Source organism: Dendrobates tinctorius, unplaced genomic scaffold (genome assembly GCF_039654945.1).
Source record: "Dendrobates tinctorius isolate UK_male_01 unplaced genomic scaffold, ASM3965494v1 ptg000007l, whole genome shotgun sequence".
Taxonomy (NCBI): domain Eukaryota; kingdom Metazoa; phylum Chordata; class Amphibia; order Anura; family Dendrobatidae; genus Dendrobates; species Dendrobates tinctorius.
In genome coordinates this window covers 21596374-21617791 of record NW_027361675.1, presented here as the reverse complement: position 1 = coordinate 21617791, position 21418 = coordinate 21596374, and the positions used below count along the sequence as shown (strand labels likewise).

General features: G+C 41.6%; 1 protein-coding gene across 1 annotated transcript in view; it reads right to left on the bottom strand.

Annotated features, from left to right (window-relative positions):
- RUNX3 (RUNX family transcription factor 3) overlaps positions 1-21418 on the bottom strand; it is a 275849-nt gene that overhangs the window by 12077 nt on the left and 242354 nt on the right. Inside the window, exon 6 of the mRNA XM_073572398.1 lies at positions 19362-19529. Coding sequence (XP_073428499.1) covers positions 19362-19529 — 168 coding nt within the window. The remainder of the gene's footprint in view (positions 1-19361; positions 19530-21418) is intronic.

The window sequence follows — 21418 nt, the reverse complement described above, 5'->3', positions numbered from 1 at the left end:
TACAACAGAGCAAAGGCCAAACCTGTAGAGATTTATCATTTTAGCACATCAGTGTATTTATTTATTTAATTAAGCTTCTTTATTTTTAAAAGCAGACTCAAATTTGTGTTTTTTTATATTAAAAAACTTTTTTCACTTTACTTTCACTCTGTTTTTAATTCACCTTACGGACTTGAACCTGTGATCATCCGATTGCTTGTACTGTAAACTGCAATACCACAGTATTGCAGTATATATTGAAAATAACAGTATCTTTTCAGTGATCAGTCTCTTTTCGAAGAATGACAGTGATGGGGGTCTTCAGCAGGCCCCTAGCTGTTATAGTGTGAAAAATGAGGATGAATGAACTCATGGAGATCAGCATCCAACACTGCGGAGACACCATCACATGTTTCTCAACGCAGTGATTCTAGAGCAATGCACCCCCCATCCCTTATGGGAAATATGCAAAAACATGCAAAACACAAGCCGCGGAGACACCATCACATGTTTCTCAATGTAAGCAATGACTAGCAAGGTCTTTTCCCGGGAAGGTCCAACCACGGGAAGGCCAGTCTCCAATGAAGGAAACCACCTATGCCAAAACATGGTATCCATCCACAGACAGCTGTTTCGGGGTATTGCCCCTCATCAGTGTGGAGTAGGAAACTGGCTAGTAGGGGCAATGCCTAGTAAAAGACTGTGAAAAATGAGGATGAATGAACTCATGGAGATCAACATACAACACTGCGGAGACACCATCACATGTTTCTCAACGCAGTGATTCTAGAGCAATGCCCCATCCCTTATGGGAAATATGCAAAAACATGCAAAACACAAGCCACGGAGACTCCATCACATGTTTCTCAACGCAAGCAATGACTAGCCAGGTCTTTCTACTAGCCAGTTTCCTACTCCACACTGATGAGGGGCAATACCCCGAAACATCTGTCTGTGGATGGATACCATGTTTTGGCATAGGTGGTTTCCTTTATTGGAGACTGCCCTTTCCATGGTTGTTCCTTCCCTAGCTGTGATAGTAACCCCTTTATTGATAGCAACATCTAAAGTATATGGTTAATAGCATACAGCAGCATCTAAATGGGTAATAGCATATAGCAGCATCTAAATGGTTAGCAGGCTTGACAGTGTCATTTAAATGGTTAAACATCGTGGCTGGATTTATATTTAATATAGTCGGTATCCTGAACCTTCGACATGTGCGGTCACTCCAGCGTAAATGTACAAAGGGATTAAAAAGGTTGTCCAGCTGTTAGGGCTGGCGGAACGCACCAAATAATATAAAGGGAAATATGATGGAGAAAGAGGTTGACTTAGCTAATGAACCAATTCTGAGAGTGAGCCCCATCGAGCATGTCACTAGTCAGGTGTCAACACAGACGGGAAGAGAAAGCTCTCATTCTGTGTATAGCTATATGTCAAGAGACTTTGTCAGCTATCTTGACATGCCATTTTAGTATTCAGGGATTATTCCATGACAGATATTTATAACCTATTCACAGGACAGGTGATACATATATGGGCTCTGAGACCCTCACTGTACAAGAGTCCTGAGTTTAAATGGGTTGGTGACTATGCGTGTACAATGCTAATATCAAAGTCTATGGTAGTGTTTCCGAAACTCCAGTCCCTAACTGACAACAACGTGGCATTTTTTCAGGATTTCCTTAGCATTGCACAGGTGATGGAATTATTATTGAGGCATCAGAAATTGCCACTGAGATACTAAAAAAATCCTGAAAACATGATGTGTTGGGAGGCTGTGAGGACGGGGTTTGGGAAACACGGGACTATGGCAGAGAGATAACTAGCCAAGTCACAGCATCAGTCCCTTATACTTGGGAGTGCTGGAAGGCATGTGTGACTACTATTCTCCTTTAACTAAGGTATAGGGCCCCAATTCTAATTATTGGTGGGGTCCCAGCGATCATCCATTTATAATCTGTCCTGTGGATTGGTGATAAACGCTGGCATTGGGATAAACCCTTAAGGTTTTTACCTTGTTTCCGCACATTCATCCGAGTGCAATCCCATTCATATCCCATTCTGTCCCATTGTTATCCACTTTATGTTTTGTTTTACACTGTTTCTTTTTAGTGTACAACATTTTCCATGCAAAATGAATGACAATGCTCATTTCCATTCCTTGTACAAGAGCTTTGATGAAGAAATACTACATAGTGTAAGTAACGTCTAATGTGCAGAGTTTTCTTTATGTCTTTCAAAGACTAATTTACAATATGGACTCCATTCACTGAAGAGCGAATTAGTGAGGCGGATTTGCGTTCTATGTGTATACAGTATCTATTCACATACATGATCAGACTGAACTTTCACCCACATACCACAGCTCATGATGGGCATGTAGGCAACAATCTCATCATTGATAACTAAATTAATGCTTCACAAACACAGTAACGCTGACATCTTTCTGTACTACCTTACACTTTACATGAAATAGAGAATATATTGGTTTTAATAAATCGCTCTTCAGGTAGTGAGCAGTATAGAAAAATACAACAGGACTGTCAGGTATTTCCTGAAGCTGTCCTATTTGAAAGAATGTATGAACATATGCAATGTGTTATGTAGGACATAAACTGGCTGGAAACCCGTCTAAGGCTTGCGTCTGAGAACGAGAGTATGAAAAATTGTCCAATTTTCATCCAGAAAACTCAGACGATTTTAATCTGTATTGTCATCCATATTACAGCTATGTGTCCATATTTTATGTCCATGTCTCATCTGTATATTCATATTTTACATCCTTGTCTCATCCGTATATTCGTATTTTACATCCATGTCCGTGTGTCAATTTTTTATGTCAATGTCTCATCCGTGTGTCTGTATTTTATGGCCATGTCTCATCCGTGTGTCTGTATTTTATGGCCATGTCTCATCCGTGTGTCTGTATTTTATGGCCATGTCTCATCCGTGTGTCTGTATTTTATGGCCATGTCTCATCTGTGTGCCTGTCTTTTAAGTCCATGGCTCATCCTTGTGTCTGTATTTTATGGCCATGTCTCATCCGTGTGTCTGTATTTTATGGCCATGTCTCATCCGTGTGTCTGTATTTTATGGCCATGTCTCATCCTTGTGTCTGTATTTTATGGCCATGTCTCATCTGTGTGCCCATCTTTTAAGTCCATGTCTCATCCTTGTGTCTGTATTTTATGGCCATGTCTCATCCTTGTGTCTGTGTTTTATGGCCATGTCTCATCCTTGTGTCTGTATTTTATGGCCATGTCTCATCCTTGTGTCTGTGTTTTGTGGCCATGTCTCATCCTTGTGTCTGTATTTTATGGCCATGTCTCATCCTTGTGTCTGTATTTTATGGCCATGTCTCATCCGTGTGCCCGTTTTTTAAGTCCATGTCTCATCCAACTGCCTGTATTTTATGATCGTGTCTCATCCGTGCGCCCATTTTTTACATCCGTGTGGCATCAGTATTTATATATCAACTGGTTAAAATATTCTCTGATCAAGTACGGTTTCCTATCTGAATAATGGCAATGTATTTTTAAAAATCAGATACAATATCGATGATCCATATGGGATCTGATTTTTTTTTGTCCAACCACCCATAGATTTGAATAGGCGAGTCTCATTCGAAATATGGAAGAGAACAGTACATGCCGTGATTTATTTCACACGCAACAGGCCTGTTGAATTACATTGGTTAGTGTACTGCTTGATTCTTACATGTCCATATAATACGCTCATATGAAAGAGCCCTAATGCTGGTTTAATGCTGTCTTATAAATCAGGGATGGGAATTAAAAATGTCTTTTCATTACTAAATAATAAATTATTTATATCATTTATGTCATGCGACAAGCACAGGTTATGTGTCCTTCATTGAATATCATGACATCATTGGACTTTTACACCTACTACAGAAGAAACTAAGTCTTTATAGATACTTGCATATAAAGTGATAGGTTCAACACTGCACTTAATACGTTGGTACCTCTATAGGATATTAAGTTCTCTGAAATTATGATCAGTTGACACCTCTACCCGTAACCTTCTCAACTTCAGCTACTGTTCCTTCATTAGAATTTTATATTCTATTTCCTTTTCCTTGCTTTTTCGCACCTTTTACAATACGACTTCTCTACACGTTTCACCATCTTCCTTTACGCAAGTGCTATTCTCAAATTCTCTGTTACTTTGTTAACTGTTATCTAGATCATGCTAACCGACCTTTGTTTTCACTGAATTGAAAAAAGCTTGAAAAAAATGTTGATGAATTTTTAAATTAAATTTTCAGCTACAGTTGGAGATTTCATATACTTTAAACTGGCCATAGATATGAAAAAACTGTCTGATGAGCGTTTGTTGTCAGACATTTATTTCTCCCGGCCCTTCAAACACATGAGCACTTAGCTCAGCTGAGGACTCCTGTGTTTTTGACATAGAGAAAACATAAGACTCCTGACAGCGACTTCTCTCCCCTGAAAACAAAAAGGATCAGGCACTGAAATTCCAACTATCTTCCTTTTCACATAATCCAGAATCCCTCATATATATTATATTGTCAGCCAGTCACACCAAAATTGGCAGGTTCAGCAGATATTCGTGTACTGTTCATGAGGAGCCTTTACACTATTGCTTTAAAGAGAATTTGTCATCAGGTTTTTGCTACAACGTTTGAGCGCAGCATATTGTAGTAAAAGAGACCCTGATTCCAATGATGTATCACTTAGCTTACTGGGTGCCGCAGTTGTGATACAATTACAGTTCTTAGATGTAGCATATAGCCGAGCTCAGAAATCTGCCCCTGCCCCCACCAAAATCTGTATGTACATAGTCTATTGATAGTGAACTGTATGATAAAGGGGGTGGAGTCGGATGAGTTGGCACAAGGCATCCCGGAGTGTCTATCAGCCATATCCTCCTTTTTCACCTCTCGCTTCCTAAAACTCAATGTAGACAAAACTTAACTCATTATCTTTCCTCCATCTCACGTATCTTCCCTACCCGATCTACCTATTATGGTAAACGGCATCACGCTCTCTCCTGCACCTGAAATCCGCTGCCTCGTAGTAACTCTCGACTCTGCCCTGTCCTTCAAACCACACATCTAAACTCTTGCCACCTCCTGTCGCCTCCAGCTCAAAAATATTTCCAGAATTCGTCCCTTCCTTAGCCCTCAATCTACTAAAACTCTTGTACATACCCTCATCATCTCCCACCTTGACTACTGCAACACTCTCCTCTGTGGCCTCCCTGCTAACTCTCTTGCACCACTCCAGTCTGTCCTCAACTCTGCTGCCCGACTAACCCACCTCTCTCCTTGCTACTCCCCTGTCTCTCCCCTCTGCAAATCCCTCCACTGGCTCCCAATTCACCAATGAATCCAGTTCAAACTGTTAACACTGATCTACAAAGCCATCCACAACCTTTCCCTTCCCTATATCTCTGAACAAATCTCAAAATATCTTCCCTCACGTAATCTTCGATCCTCCCAAGACCTCCTACTCTCCTCCACACTTATTCGTTCCTCACACAACCGCCTTCAAGATTTCTTCCGAATATCCCCTATCCTCTGGAATTCCATGCCTCAACACGTCCGATTATCCACCACCCTCGGATCCTGCAAATGGAACCTGAAAACCCATCTTTTCAGGAAAGCTTACAGCATGCAATAACCATTCTGCCACCTCACCACTGTCCGAGCTACCGCCTCAAAACCACCAGAGCTGCTGCACCCCTGACTTTCTGTCTCTTCCCCACTATCCCATAGAATGTAAGTCCACAAGGACGGGGTTCTCTCCGCTCTGTACCAGTCTGTCATTGTAAATGTGTTTACTGTTAACGATATCTATAACTTTGTATGTAACCCCCTTCTCATGTTCAGCACCATGATATTAATGGCACTATATAAATAAATAATAATAATAAGTGACTCCTGCTGATGGATTCCCTATAAGACATCCTTACAGATCATGTAGCTAATTACCCCGAAACCCCCATACACTGGAACATTTGGCTTGGCCTAGCTCTCCTGTGTAGTCATGAACGCAAGTGTTAGTTTCTCAAGTTTGCCTAGGGTGCTCGCGTATGCACCAAGTATCGTGGGAGCTCCAGTGACATGTTCAAGTCCCCAAGGCCGCATGTTTCGTTGCTGATAGACAGCCACAAAACATGCGGGTATATTACCCGTGTTTGTCAGGCTATCTCCACATGTCAGTCGAGCACCTGCGATACTCTGTGCATACACTACCACCCTAGGCAAACTCAAGTAATGAGTACTTGCGCTCATCACTACTTTTGTGTTTTCTGTCAGAAAGCTACCAACAAACTTCTCTGACAGCAGCTTATCTCACAGATAATAAAAAGATCCACTCTTGGAATTCTTCCAAAATCATGTGGGAGAGAGAGGATCTGACAGTTCTTGCTAACTTTAGTTTGAAGTATATGGGGGGGCCTTTAGAGGCCTCCTATTCTACCCTTTCCCATCAAGTTAAACATTTCTTAGCGTTCTCACATTTAAGGCTCATTCACACGTCAGTATTTGGTCAGTATTTTGCATCAGTGTTTGTATGCCAAAGCCAGGAATGGAACTTACCGAGAAAATATATTATTGAAAGACTGACTCCTTTTCTTTGTTTTGGAGACATTCCTGGTTTTGGCATACAAATACTGATGAAATATTGATCAAAAATACTGATGTGTGAATGAGGCCTTAGGTTGTGTTCATGACAGCCCTTTAACCCCTTAACGACCAGGGGTATTTTTGGCTTTGCATTTTCATTTTTTGCTCCCCTTCTTCCCAGAGCCAGAATAGCCATGTGATAGCTTGTTTTTTTTGCGGGACAAGTTGTACTTTTGAACAACACCATTGGTTTTACCATTTCTTGTAACCGAAAACGGGCAAAAAATTCCAAGTGCGGTGAAATTGCAAAGAAAGTGCAATCCCACACTTGTTTTTTGTTTGTTTTTTTGCTAGGTTCACTAAATGCTAAATCTGACCTGCCATTTTGATTCTCCAGGTCATTACGAGTTCATAGACACCAAACATGCCTAAGTTTGTAAAAATCATTTTAAAAAAAGTTGCCATTTTCCGAGCCCCATAGCATCTCCATTTTTCAGGATTTGAGGCCGGGTGAGGGCTTATTTTTTGCATTCCGATCTTACATTTTTATTGATACCATTTTTGTGTAGATATGATCTTTTGATCGCCCGTTATTGCATTTTATTGCAATGTTGCAGCGACCAAAAAAAACCAAAACGTAATTCTGGCATTTAGATTTTTTTTCTTGCTACGCAGTTTCCCAATTTGATTAATTATTTTTTTATATTGATATATCGGGCGATTCTGAACGCGGCAATACCAAGTATGAGTATGTTTTGATTTTTTTATTGTTTTATTTTGAATGGGGCGAAAGGGGGGTGATTTGAAATTTTATATTTTTTTATTTTTTTAATATTTTTAAAAACTTTTTTTTTTTACTTTTTACTTGCTTCAATAGTCTCCATGGGAGACTTGAAGCTGAACTGGTCTGATCACCTCTGATACATAGAGCAGGGCTGCAGCCTTGCTCTATGTATCAGAAATGCTCACTTACTATGAGCGCTGACCACTAGGTGGCGCTCATAGCTATGAAGCAATGACAACCACAGGGGGTCTTCTCCTGTCCCCGGGTTGTCATGCCAACCCATCGGCAACCCGCGGTCATGTGACACGGCACTGATGGGAGCAGGAAAGGACACGCTTCCTGCGCGTCCATGTTAAATGCAGCTGTCAGAGTTTGAAGCAGCATTTAACATGTTAACAGCCGCGGGTGAATCGTGATTTCACTTGCAGCTGTTAGGGGAATATGTCAGCTGATCAGATCAGCTGTCATGTCCCGGAAAAGGTGCGGGCTCATTGCTGGAGCCCGCACCAAAGAGGGGGAGGCATCCAATGACGGACTGTGTCCGTCATTGGACGTTAAGGGGTTAATGAACATTACCACAAAGCTCTATCTCACAATTATTTGTGCAGTTTATCCAATACTGTGTATATACTTTTAGCAACTAGTTAGCTAACTGTCACTATATCAATGGTCATAATCATGGATACTTAAGGTCCTGCAATGCCTGCACATGAGAAAAGAGACATAGCAAATCATAAAAAAACTATACTACATTTCTAATTGGAAGTATTTGGTAATATTATTAAACCTACTACATATTGGGATAGGATCTTGGATATCGAAACACCCTTTTATGTTTTCTGCTGTGCCACCATCTACGGGTGCTTCTCACAAGATTAAAATACAGCTCTGGCAAAAATTAAGAGACCACCTCATCAAAACCCTGTCATGGGCAGCCCAGTCTCCAGACCTGAACCCCATTGAAAACCTCTGGAATGTAATCAAGAGGATGATGGATAGTCACAAGCCATCAAACAAAAAAGAATTGCTTACATTTTTGCGCCAGAAGCAGTGTGAAAGACTGGTGGCAAGCATGCCAAGACGCATGAAAGCTGTTTTTAAAAATCATGGTTATTCCACAAAATATTGATTTCAGAACTCTTCCTGAGTTAAAACATTAATATTGTTGTTTCTAAAGTATTATGAACTTGTTTCCTTTGCATTATTTGAGGTCTGAAAGCACAGTTTGTTTTTAATTTTGACCATTTTTCTTTGTCAGAAAAAAAATACAAAATTTATTGCTTGGAAATTCGGAGACATGTTGTCAGAAGTTTATAGACTAAATGAGCAATTTACATTTTACTCAAAGATATATCTATAAAGAGAAAAATTAGACAAGCTAAACATTTGAATGTGGTGTTTTAATTTTTGCCAGAGCTGTATCATCAAAAAGTTAATTTATCTCAGTTCTTCAATACAAAGAGTGAAACTCATATTATGAGGAGTCATTACAAACAGAGTGATCTATTTCAAGTGTTTATATCTGTTAATGTTGATGATTATGGCTTACAGCCAATGAAAACCCAAAAGTCATTATCTCAGTAAATTAGAGTACCTTATAACACCAGCTTGAAAAATGATTTTAAAATCCAAAATGTTGGCTGAAATGTATGTTCAGTAAATGCACTTAATACTTGGTCGAGGCGCCTTTTGCATCAATTACTGCATCAATGCGGCGTGGCATGGAGGCCATCAGCCTGTGGCACTGCTGAGGTGTTATGGAAACTCAGGTTGCTTTGGTAGCAGCCTTCAGCTCGTCTGCATTGTTGGGTCTGGAGTCTCACATCTTCCTCATGACAATACTCCATAGATTCTCTATGGGGTTAAGGTCAGGCGAATTTGCTGGCCAATCAAGCACAGTGATACTGTTGTTTTTAAACCAGGTATTGGTACTTTTGGCAGTGTGGACAGGTGCCATGTCCTGCTGGAAAATTAAATTTCCACCTCCAAAAAGCTTGTCAGCAGAGGGAAGCATGAAGCGCTCTAAATTTCCTGGTATGCGGCAGTGCTGACTTTGATCTTGATAAAACACAGCAGACCTACACCAGCAGATGACATGGCTCCCAAGCCATCACTGATTGTGGAAACTTCACACTAGGGCAGCATGGTGGATAGCATTGCAGCGCTGGAGTCCTGAGTTTGAATCCCACCAAGGACAACATCTGCAAGGAGTTTGTATGTTCTCCCCATGTTTGTGTGGGTTTTCTCCAGGTACTCTGGTTTCCTCCCACATTCCAAAGACATACTGATAGGGAACTTAGATTGTGAACCCCATCGGGAACAGTGATGATAATGTGTGCAAACTGTAAAGCGCTACGGCATATGTTTAATGTTTAGAGCTATATAAAAAAAAAAGATTATTATTATTTTTATTATTATTATTACTAGACCTCAAGCAGCTTGGATTGTGTGCCTCATCACTCGTCCTCTAGACTCTGGGACTTTGATTCCAAATGAAATGCAAAATTTGCTTTCATCTGAAAACAACACCTTGGACCACTGAGCATCAGTCCAGTTCTTTTTCTCATTGGCCTAGGTAAGACACTTCTGGCATTGTCTATTGCTCATGAGTGTCTTGACACAAGGAATGCGTCACTTGTAGCACATGTCCTAGATATGTCTGTATGTGGTGGCTCCTGAAGTAATTACTCCAGCAGCAGTCAACTCCTTGTGAATCTCCCCCAAATTTTTGAATGACCTTTTGTTAACAATCCTTTCAAAGCTGCAGCTATTCCAGTTACTTGTGCACCTTTCTCTACCACACTTTTTCCATTAATATCCTTGGATACAGCACTCTGTGAACAGCCAGCTTCTTTAGCAATGACCTTTGGTGGCTTACCATCCTTGTGGAGTGTAATGACTGCCTTCAGGACATTTGTCAAGTCAGCAGTCTTCCCCATGATTGTGGAACCTACTGAAACAGACTAAGGGACCTTTTTAATGCTTAGGAAACCTTTACAGGTGTTTTTTGTTAATTACTGTATTCTAATTTACTGAGACAATGTAACTATCAACATTAACAGAAATAAACACTTGAAATAGATCGCTCTGCTTGTAATGACTCTTTATAATATATGTTTCACTTTTTGTGTTGAAGAACTGAAATAAATTAACTTTTTGATGATATTCTAATTTTGTGAGAATCACCTGTATTTAGACGTCTGCTGAAACATAGAGAGGTGAACTACAAAAGTTAGGGACCATCCTGATTGGGTACACCTTGTTGTGGTGGGATGGCTTTATTTTATACAAAATTGTGTCAACTGAGTGTTACGGGGCTGGCGGAACGCACCAAATAATAAAGATGAAATAATATATAAGGTGTGTTTGCAGCCCAGGGCCCACCGTGCAGAGGTGACCAACTGCTGCTGAACAATGAGGGAAAGGCATGTAGGAGTAAAGCCGGACACCAGTGCGTAATCACTGAGCCGGTGCTAACAGGCAGATACGCCGTTACTTCACGTAACACGTGCCTGCCAGCGAACAACTGCAACCTGTTAGCGTCACAGGTCACGGGGTGTGAACCACTGCTGCAACGAGTGCAGTATCCACCCTGACAGACGCCACTAACCAGCCTAATAACCGGGCTGGAAAGCGCTACTAAAGCGCACGGCATAACTAGCAGACACTGTGATAGCAGTGGCCAAGGAGGCTTATACTGGCCAACGCCCTAGGCGCTAGTGGTGGATGTGGAGCAACACTGCGGCGCTATGCAGTGTAGAGCTAACGTACTGACTCTAATCCCTCACCCTAACACATACGTAATATCCAAGGAGAGGGGATTATAATGCGTCAGTCACCAAGCTCATTCATCCATCATCACACATACACTAAATGCATTAGCCTCAGAATCTATCATAGCGCATGGCGGGGCGGCCATGCGAGACTTTTATAGGCGTGCCCTTCCGGGACCTTCCTGATCCTTCAGATGGACCAATCAGAACTGGAGAAGGACCTGAACATGTGACTCCCGATCCCCAATGGGAGATCGTCTACTGAGCATGCTCAGTGGAGCAAAGGGAAGACTTAGACTCTGGAGTCTTTTGCTGCTGGACAGACTGCATTGCCAAAACTGGACCAGAGGTGGCAGCAGCAGACGATCCCACAATGCTGGTGTGGGTAGAACGCCGGGATCTTGGAGTCTGCTGAGCAAACTCCACTGCGACCGAAGGGGAATGGGAGACCGCAGATGGCAAAGCTTGGGATTTCTGCTGTGCAGTGCCTGGAACCTGACGCCTAACACTAAGTACCCAATGTTTTACAATGCACTATTATTTATTGCGGGGTATTTGCTCATTTTATTTTTTATCAAAGATTTAGAATGATTTTAGTTGTCTTTTTGTCATCAGTTGGACAACATAAATTATAGTTAGGGTGATTACAGATACAGTTGTGGCCAAAAGTATTGACACCCCTGCAATTCTGTCAGATAACACTCAGTTTCTTCCTGAAAATGATTGCAAACACAAATTCTTTGGTATTATTATCTTCATTTAATTTGTCTTAAATGAAAAAACACAAAAAGAATTGTCCTAAAGCCAAATTGGATATAATTCCACACCAAACATAAAAAAGAGGGTGGACAAAAGTATTGGCACTGTTCGAAAAATTATGTGATGCTTCTCTAATTTGTGTAATTAACAGCACCTGTAACTTACCTGTGGCACCTAACAGGTGTTGGCAATAACTAAATCACACTTGCAGCCAGTTGACATGGATTAAAGTTGACTTAACCTCTGTCCTGTGTCCTTGTGTGTACCATATTGAGCATGGAGAAAAGAAAGAAGACCAAAGAACTGTCTGAGGACTTGAGAAACCAAATTGTGAGGAAGCATGGGCAATCTCAAGGCTACAAGTCCATCTCCAAAGACCAGAATGTTCCTGTGTCTACCGTGCGCAGTGTCATCAAGAAGTTTAAAGCCCAAGGCACTGTGGCTAACCTATCTAGATGTGGACAGAAAAGAAAAATCGACAAGCGATTTCAACGCAAGATTGTGCGGATGTTGGATAAAGAACCTCGACTAACATCCAAACAAGTTCACGCTACCCTGCAGTCCCAGGGTACAACAGTGTCAACCCGTACTATCCATCGGCGTCTGAATGAAAAGGGACTGTATGGTAGGAGACCCAGGAAGACCCCACTTCTTACCCCGAGAAATAAAAAAGCCAGGCTGGAGTTTGCCAAAACTTACCTGAAAAAGCCTAAAACGTTTTGGAAGAATGTTCTCTGGTCAGATGAGACAAAAGTAGAGCTTTTTGGGCAAAGGCATCAACATAGAGTTTACAGGAGAAAAAAAGAGGCATTCAAAGAAAAGAACACGGTCCCTACAGTTAAACATGGTGGAGGTTCCCTGATGTTTTGGGGTTGCTTTGCTGCCTCTGGCACTGGACTGCTTGACCATGTGCATGGCATTACGAAGTCTGAAGACTACCAACAAATTTTGCAGCATAATGTAGGGCCCAGTGTGAGAAAGCTGGGTCTCCCTCAGAGGTCATGGGTCTTCCAGCAGGACAATGGCCCAAAAACACACTTCAAAAAGCACTAGGAAATGGTTTGAGAGAAAGCACTGGAGACTTCTAAGGTGGCTAGCAATGAGTCCAGACCTGCATCCCATAGAACACCTGTGGAGAGATCTAAAAATGGCAGTTTGGAGAAGGCACCCTTGAAATATCAGGGACCTGGAGCAGTTTGCCAAAGAAGAATGGTCTAAAATTCCAGCAGAGCATTGTAAGAAACTCATTGATGGTTACCGGAAGCGGTTGGTCGCAGTTATTTTGGCTAAAGGTTGTGCAACCAAGTATTAGGCTGAGGGTGCCAATACTTTTGTCTGGCCCATTTTTGGAGTTTTGTGGGAAATGATCAATGTTTTGCTTTTTGCTTCATTCTCTTTTGTGTTTTTTCATTTAAGACAAATTAAATGAAGATAATAATACCAAAGAATTTGTGTTTGCAATCATTTTCAGGAAGAAACTGAGTATTATCTGACAGAATTGCAGGAGTGTCAATACTTTTGGCCACAACTGTAGGCAGAAGAGCCTGTAACCACAACAGCAAAGACTCTCAATAATTCTTCTGGGATTTATGGTCATCTAAATTTGGTTGAATGGAATCATGGGGGTCCCGATGTTGTAGTCATAGACAGGATACTAAAATGTGGGTGTATTTCAGTCATCTGAAACCAACATGTGTGAAACATCTTGACAACACATGAGCTTCTTAACATCAAGATCATATGCATATTAATGTGTGCAGTGAGAGATGAGAGGCAGGGAGCATACATTTTGCATAATATACTTAATCTTCTTTCTGTATGTGTGGTTATATGTGTTATGTGTCCAAATTAAAAATACTTTCTATTTTGTTCTCATGGTAGGGTGCAGTTACAACAACAACTTATTCAGTCCCTTTGACCAAATTAATTGTTGCCTTGCCACAGGAGAAAACAGTATGGGACCAACATGATATAATGCTGCTCTCAGTTTTACCACAGGATCAGAAATACATGTGTGCCTTTAAATACACAGATGCACACACATTCACGTGCTTGCCTTTCAGTAGCACAGGCTTTCCAATGACAGCTCGCCAGTGTTTTGTTTAATTGCATGCCAAATACCTCTAGCCTGGGGGCATTTCCCATAGAGATGAAAAAGCCCTTGTTTCCAATCCCAAAATATTGTTAACAGTTACACTGCCAGCAAAAGTGACAACAGGCATCTTTTAACTTAGCAGTACGGGATAGTTGAAGGTTTTAACAAGTTTTTCAGTCTTGCTTTATGCGAGATTTTCAGACTGTTGTATGAATGTGACTGTAATCAGGGCTCGGATATGTCGTATCTTTATCTGTATCTTGATATCGTAGGTACATGATATAAATATCGCCCCCAAAATCTAGCATCACATCCTAACTCCCCCTGTCCTGCAAGAAAGGGTCTGACAACAAGGTACTGCTACCCCAAATCTAACATCACACACTAACTCCCCCTGTCCTGCAAGAAAGGGTCTGACAACAAGGTACTGCACCCCCAAATCTAGCATCACACACTAACTCCCCCTGTCCTGCAAGAAAGGGTCTGACAACAAGGTACTGCTCCCCCAAATCTAGCATCACACACTAACTCCCCCTGTCCTGCAAGAAAGGGTCTGACAACAAGGTACTGCTCCCCCAAATCTAGCATCACACACTAACTGCTCCTGTCCTTCAAGAAAGGGTCTGACAACAAGGTACTGCTCCCACAAATCTAGCATCACACACTAACTCCTCCTGTCCTGCAAGAAAGGGTCTGACAACAAGGTAATGCTCCCCCAAATCTAGCATCACACACTAACTCCCCCTGTCCTGCAAGAATGGGTCTGACAACAAGGTACTGCTCCCCCAAATCTAGCATCACACACTAACTCCTCCTGTCCTGCAAGAAAGGGTCTCACAACAAGGTACTGCTCCCCCAAATCAAGCATCACACACTAACTCCTCCTGTCCTGCAAGAAAGTGTCTGACAACAAGGTACTGCTCCCCCAAATCTAGCATCACACACTAACTCCTCCTGTCCTGCAAGAAAGGGTCTGACAACAAGGTACTGCTCCCCCAAATCTAGCATCACACACTAACTCCTCCTGTCCTGCAAGAAAGGGTCTGACAACAAGGTACTGCTCCCCCAAATCTAGCATCACACACTAACTCCTCCTGTCCTGCAAGAAAGGGTCTGACAACAAGGTACTGCTCCCCCAAATCTAGCATCACACACTAACTCCTCCTGTCCTGCAAGAAAGGGTCTGACAACAAGGTACTGCTCCCCCAAATCTAGCATCACACACTAACTCCTCCTGTCCTGCAAGAAAGGGTCTCACAACAAGGTACTGCTCCCCCAAATCTAGCATCACACACTAACTCCTCCTGTCCTGCAAGAAAGGGTCTGACAACAAGGTACTGCTCCCCCAAATCTAGCATCACACACTAACTCCTCCTGTCCTGCAAGAATGGGTCTGACAACAAGGTAATGCTCCCCCAAATCTAGCATCACACACTAACTCCTCCTGTCCTGCAAGAAAGGGTCTGACAACAAGGTACTGCTCCCCCAAATCTAGCATCACATCCTAACTTCACACATAGCATTCAGAGCTCCCCCCACACACCAGAGAGGTACGGCCCATGTAGATGAGTCAATAATTGGTGAACAAGCATTCATATTTCTGATTAGAGGTCAGCAGACATTTGATGAAGGAGCAAAATACTCCTTTGTCGGGTGAAATTCTTTTTACGTAAGCTTTAGATGCATAGTTCTTAACAGCACATTGGCCTGTGTAAACAGGAAATGTGCTGCCGATTGCATATTATTCTATGTAAACAGATTGATCATATTAATCCATACCCAACTAAAGCCCTACCCCCCATAAATAGGTCTGACAGTCAGGTAACTCTAGCATTCCTCCACTATCACTACCACCAACCCACATCACACAAACCAGAAAATTACATTATTACATGCCCCCATCCCAGAGGACAACATTAAAACTACATTTAAGCCCATCCCCTGATTAGTTGCCTCAGCTGCAACAATTTTGATCTAGTGGGAGGTGTATCGGCAGGACTGGCGTTGGCCCAGTCTGTGGTGCTTACTGCAACGCTCATTGATCTGCTGTCGCTATGATTTAATGCTGAATGCAAAGCCCAGGCTTATCAGCGATTAGGTATCACTAGTGATCGCTATGATTCTGCCCTGCAACAAAGAACAGGATGGCACTACTCGTCACTGTGCTGGTCAAATAGTGGAATAAGCGACGATCACGTCAGTGGAGGTGCAACAGTACAACATTAATAATGTTCTTTGTTTCTGAAAAGAAAAAAATGTGCCCCCTACCTGTATGATGTGATGCAGGGTGCTAAGCAATCATCTAATTCTGCCTACTCTTCATCTAGGCCCTTTTCGATGATCTAAAGCCATAAGTTGCCTACTTATCTCCCAATGGACAGAATTCAGACACCAAAAATGTCCCTGTATTCTGTTAATGTTTCCAGTAAGAGCCGCCATAAGAAATTTGGTATTTCCACACCTCGACTTCCCTTTTAGTCACAGCGTTCTTGCTCAGAAACGAGTTACTGTAGCTGATAAATATGCTGAAAATGAGTGGACAACTTCTTTAAATTTGACCACTTTATACAATAATGTTTTACTGTACAGTACAATAGCAGGACCCTAGATAATGTTTTAATCCATAAATACTGTTCTAAATAGTCATGTAATTAAGGTTTATTTATATTCCTATTATCAAGATTATTTCTCTTACACTTGTGTTCAAAAGTTTACATACCCCAGCAGAATTTTTGCTTTCTTGGCCTTTTTCCAGAGAAATGAATGATAACACCAAAACTTTTTCTCCACTCATGGTTAGGGGCTGGGTGAAGCCATTTATTGTCAAACTACTGTGTTTTCTCTTTTTAAATCATGACAACTCAAAACATCCAAATGACCCTGATCAAAAGTTTACATACCCCATTTCTTAATACTGTGTATTGCCCCTCTAACATCAATGACAGCTTGAAGTCTTTTGTGGTCGTTGTGGATCAGGTTCTTTATTTTCTCAGATGGTAAAGCTGCCCACTCTTCTTGGCAAAAAGCCTCCATTTCCTGTATATTCCTGGGCTGTCTAGAATGAACTGCGTGCTTAAGACCTCCCCAGAGTGGCTCAGGGATATTGAGATGGCCACTCCACAACATTCAATTTGTTCTGCTGTAGCCAAAGACAGATCGACTTGGCCTTGTGTTTTGGATCGTTGTCATGTTGAAACGTCCTAGTACGGCCCCATGTGCAGGTTCTGGGCTGATGACTGCAAATTTACCTCCAATATTTGCTGATAACTTGCTGCATTCATCGTTCCTTCAACATTGACCAAGTTTCCTGTGCCTTTGTAGCTCACACATCCCCAAAACATCAGCGATCCACCTCCGTGCTTTTCAGTAGGAATGGTGTTCCTTTTATCATAGGCCTTGTTGACCTCTCTTCAAATGTAACGTTTATGGTTGTGGTCAAAAAGTTAAATTTTGGTCTCATCACTCCAAATTACCTAGTTCCAGAAGTTTTGAGGCTTGTCTCTGAGCTGTTTTATGTATTGTAGGCAAGGTACTTTGTGGCATTTGCACAGTAATGGCTTTCTTTTGGGAACTCGACCATGCAACCCATTTTTCCTCAAGTACCTCCTTATTGTGCATCTTGAAACAGCCATACTGCTAATTTTCAGAGAGTCCAGTATTTCAGCTGCTATTTGTGGGTTTTTCTTTGCATCCTGAACAATTTTCCTGGCAGTTATGGACAAAATTTTTGTTGGTCTACCTGACCATGGTTTTGTTTTTACATTTGTTAATCACAGTTTGAACGCTGCTGATTGTCATTAACAATTCCTTGGATATCTTTTTGTATCCCTTTCCTGTTTTATACAGTTCAACTACTTTTTCCCGTAGATCTGTTGACAATTCTTTTGCTTTCCCCATGACTCACAATCCAGAAACGTCAGTGTTTGAATTAAAGATGCAAGAGTCTGACTGGATCCCAGAAACTCACTCAGCTTTTATACACACACACTGATTGCAAGCAAACAGGTCACAGGTAAGGATGTTACCTTTAGTAGCCATTCAAACCCATTTGTGTCAACTTCTGTGCATGTTATCAGGCCAAAATCACCAGGGTTTGAAACCTTTTGATCGGGTCAGTTGGATGTTTTGGGTTGTCATTATGATTTAAAAAGAGAAAACACAGTAGTTTGACAATAAATGGCTTCACCCAACCTCTAACCATGAGTGGAGAAAAAGTTTTGGTGTTATCATTCATATTCTCTGAAAAGAGGCCAAAAAAGCAAAAATTCTGCCAGGGTATGTAAACTTTTGAGCACAACTGTATATTTGCAAGGATTACGGACTTTCCTTTGTGCCTGTTCATTCCTTATCCAAGATGGAGTCTTGTATCTCACCTTGTCATGGAACTTCCTGTCTGTTCTGATTATTTAATTCCGGGCCATGTGTTCCTCTTTGCCTGAGTATTTTGTTGTTGTTGGCTCCTGAGCTCCTGCCTGTCTACTGGGGGACTCCCTGCTGCTGATCATTACTCGGTGCTCTGCCTCTCCATGTTATGCTGCCAACAGTCCTCTGTGCGTCTCCCTGATACTGTCTGTGCTTAACTACTGTTTGGACTTCTAGTGTGAAACTATTCACCTCTGCATCTGCTGTGGCCTATAAAGAATTCTGACATCACCATCTCTTCTAGGCATATGTTTGTTGAACTGTGGTGCTGGACTTGTGCAGGACTTTCATCCCAAAAAGGTACCTTTTCCTGTTAAAGCCACTCCCGTATAATGCTGGTCTTCTACGTTTAAGTGCCCTGTGCATTTCCACCCATATGATTGCTGGACTTCTACACTTTAGTGCTGTGTGTGTGCTCATTTATAATATAGCTGAACTTCCTTATTAAACGCGGTGTGCTTACTCTCATACTTACTGCTGGACTCACAAGTTTAGTGCCTTGTGCACACCTGCGCCATATTACTGTTGGACTGTTTCATATTAGCGGTCATGCGCCGCTGTTCAGTTACACTGGACATTTCCATATTGTGCTGTGCATTCATTACTGTTGCAGGAAGTGCTCTGTTAGTTTTGCGTTACTTGCATCATTCTATATTGCGCTGTGTTTTTGTTACTATTGCAGGAAGTGCTCTGTTAGTTTTGTTTCGCTTGCATCATTCTATATTGTGCTGTGTTTTCATTACTATTGCAGGAAGTGCCCTGTTAGTTTTGTTTCTCTTGTTAATGTACTCATTTGCATCAACTTTGGTCTCAGTTTCATATTATCCCACGCAATCAAATTCCTTAGTACCCATATAATTGTTACAATATTTGTCACCAGATGATGCAAGGTAAATATATAAAGGAATAAATAACTGATCATCTTACCTTGTATTTGTGTTTGAGCCTGGTTGCTAAATGGGTTTGGGTTAGTCAGTGAGGGTCTTGGGTTAGGATTTGGTTGAACCCTTATCCCCTGCCTCCGTATAAGCTCCAGATCACCGTAACGCTCTGAGAAATGCTTGCTTGCCTGCTCTTCATGCTTTTGCCGGTGCCCTGCAACATCCAGATGTGATTAGTGAAAGAGCATTTACCATGAAGTCACTAATGCATAAGAGCACCAGTGATGTCCTCTTTTGAAATATAACCAATTTCTGTGAACCCTGGGTGTGAACCACCATGTACAGTATGCCATTGTAGATTCAACTAGGTCTGTCACCCAACTTTCTCAATTCCAGAAAAGGCAAATATGCAGCTGTATTAAAGGGATACATCAGACACGGGGTACGTTACTGTATCTTTTACACTAAAACACTGTGGCGATTCAGAGAAAACATATGTAACCGGATGCAATGGCTGACTAGTCAGGAGCAGGTCCCCAGTCAGCTTTTCCCCATTCCTCTCTCTTAAAATGAAAAAGCTTTTATGTGTGTGTATATGGAGAGACTAGTCAGTCTAGTAGAGTGGGGCAGAGAGAAGCCACCGGGGACTTGCCATGTAGTAGCCATCCGACGCACATTGTCACTGTCAGCTTTTTACAGTGTTTCTTCTCTGATATCCTGCAGAATTTCAAAGTAAAGCACAACACCAGTAACGTAGCCACTGTCTGATACTCTCTGCCTGTGGTTCGGGCAGCATGAATCTCCTATCAGGTCCCCTTTACATTGGTTGATTTGTTCATTTGTCCATTACAACTCAGGAAAGCTGGATGTATACCCGTGTGCAAGCAGTAAGCAGCTATATTTGTTAGTCCTTGAAATAACATTAAGGCTAGCATTAACTTTCATGGATTCAGCATTTAATGTTTGCTAGTGGGGTCACACTGGGACATGTGACATAATGCAAACGATATTCTCGTGAACTGGAGCTAAGCTGCAGCGCTCGAGAATGGCCACAGCACAAAGAATGGAGCTGTGCAGTTCCAGCTCTACAGACTATGTACATCCAGCCAACATGGGAGCTGCAGAAAGTTGGTATGTTAGGGTACATGAATCTGGCTCTCTACCGACCTTATATTGATGACCTATCCTAAGAATAGGTCGTTAATATCTAAGTCTTGAATGACACTTTTAAGATGGATTTTATTCTTCAGGCTCAATATTAATGTTACATCAGAAAGTCTTATGAGCCCAAACTACATTTTGAAGCATGCCTTTTTTTATTCAGGCAACTTTTATAATAAGCTGCCGTATGTGTACATAATAAATAACACTGCTTGTGTCCATTACGTGACTTTTGTCCTGCATTTTTCACCTCTTCTGATGGCTCTATCTCTAATTTTCAGTTATCTCTGAGCTAGTAGGTGGAGAGTAGCATCTATGATGTTTCTAAAACACAGCACATACAGACTGATTCCTGTAATTTTCCTCTGTTTAGGACATGTGTGTTTACAATTGCAGAGGTGCGCTTTAGTTATAACAGCTTTAAACACCTCAGCGGTGACATCAGTGGACAACTATACATTCCCAAATGAGCAACAGTACTTCATCACTACATTACTGAAAGGGGTTATTTCATCTTTTTTTGGCAAGAGCATGCCGTTACCCTGAATCCTGGCTTCCTGCTTGCTAGAGGGGAGGTGGGACCTTGATTGATTGACATTTTAGACTAGTGGCATTGTCATGCCACTGGCTTGAAATATACGCTACGAAGCTGTAAGCAACAGCATCTTTGCCTCTTCAACATCAAAGGATAGCAGTGGTATTGAAGCTCACCAGACGTATCTTTCCAACCATCTTTAGAGTGGTGCTTACCAGCTCTATAGAAAAAAAACTGCAAAGTTTCTTGATTATACGACCTCTTTGAAATTTTAACTATTTAAAGTGAGATTAACCCTTTAAAGATAATAGACTGATCTCCTAAAGGTGATGTTGAACGGAATCTGCCAGCAGTTTTTGCTACCTCATCTGACAGCTGCTTTATATAGGCAAAGAGAAGCTGAATAT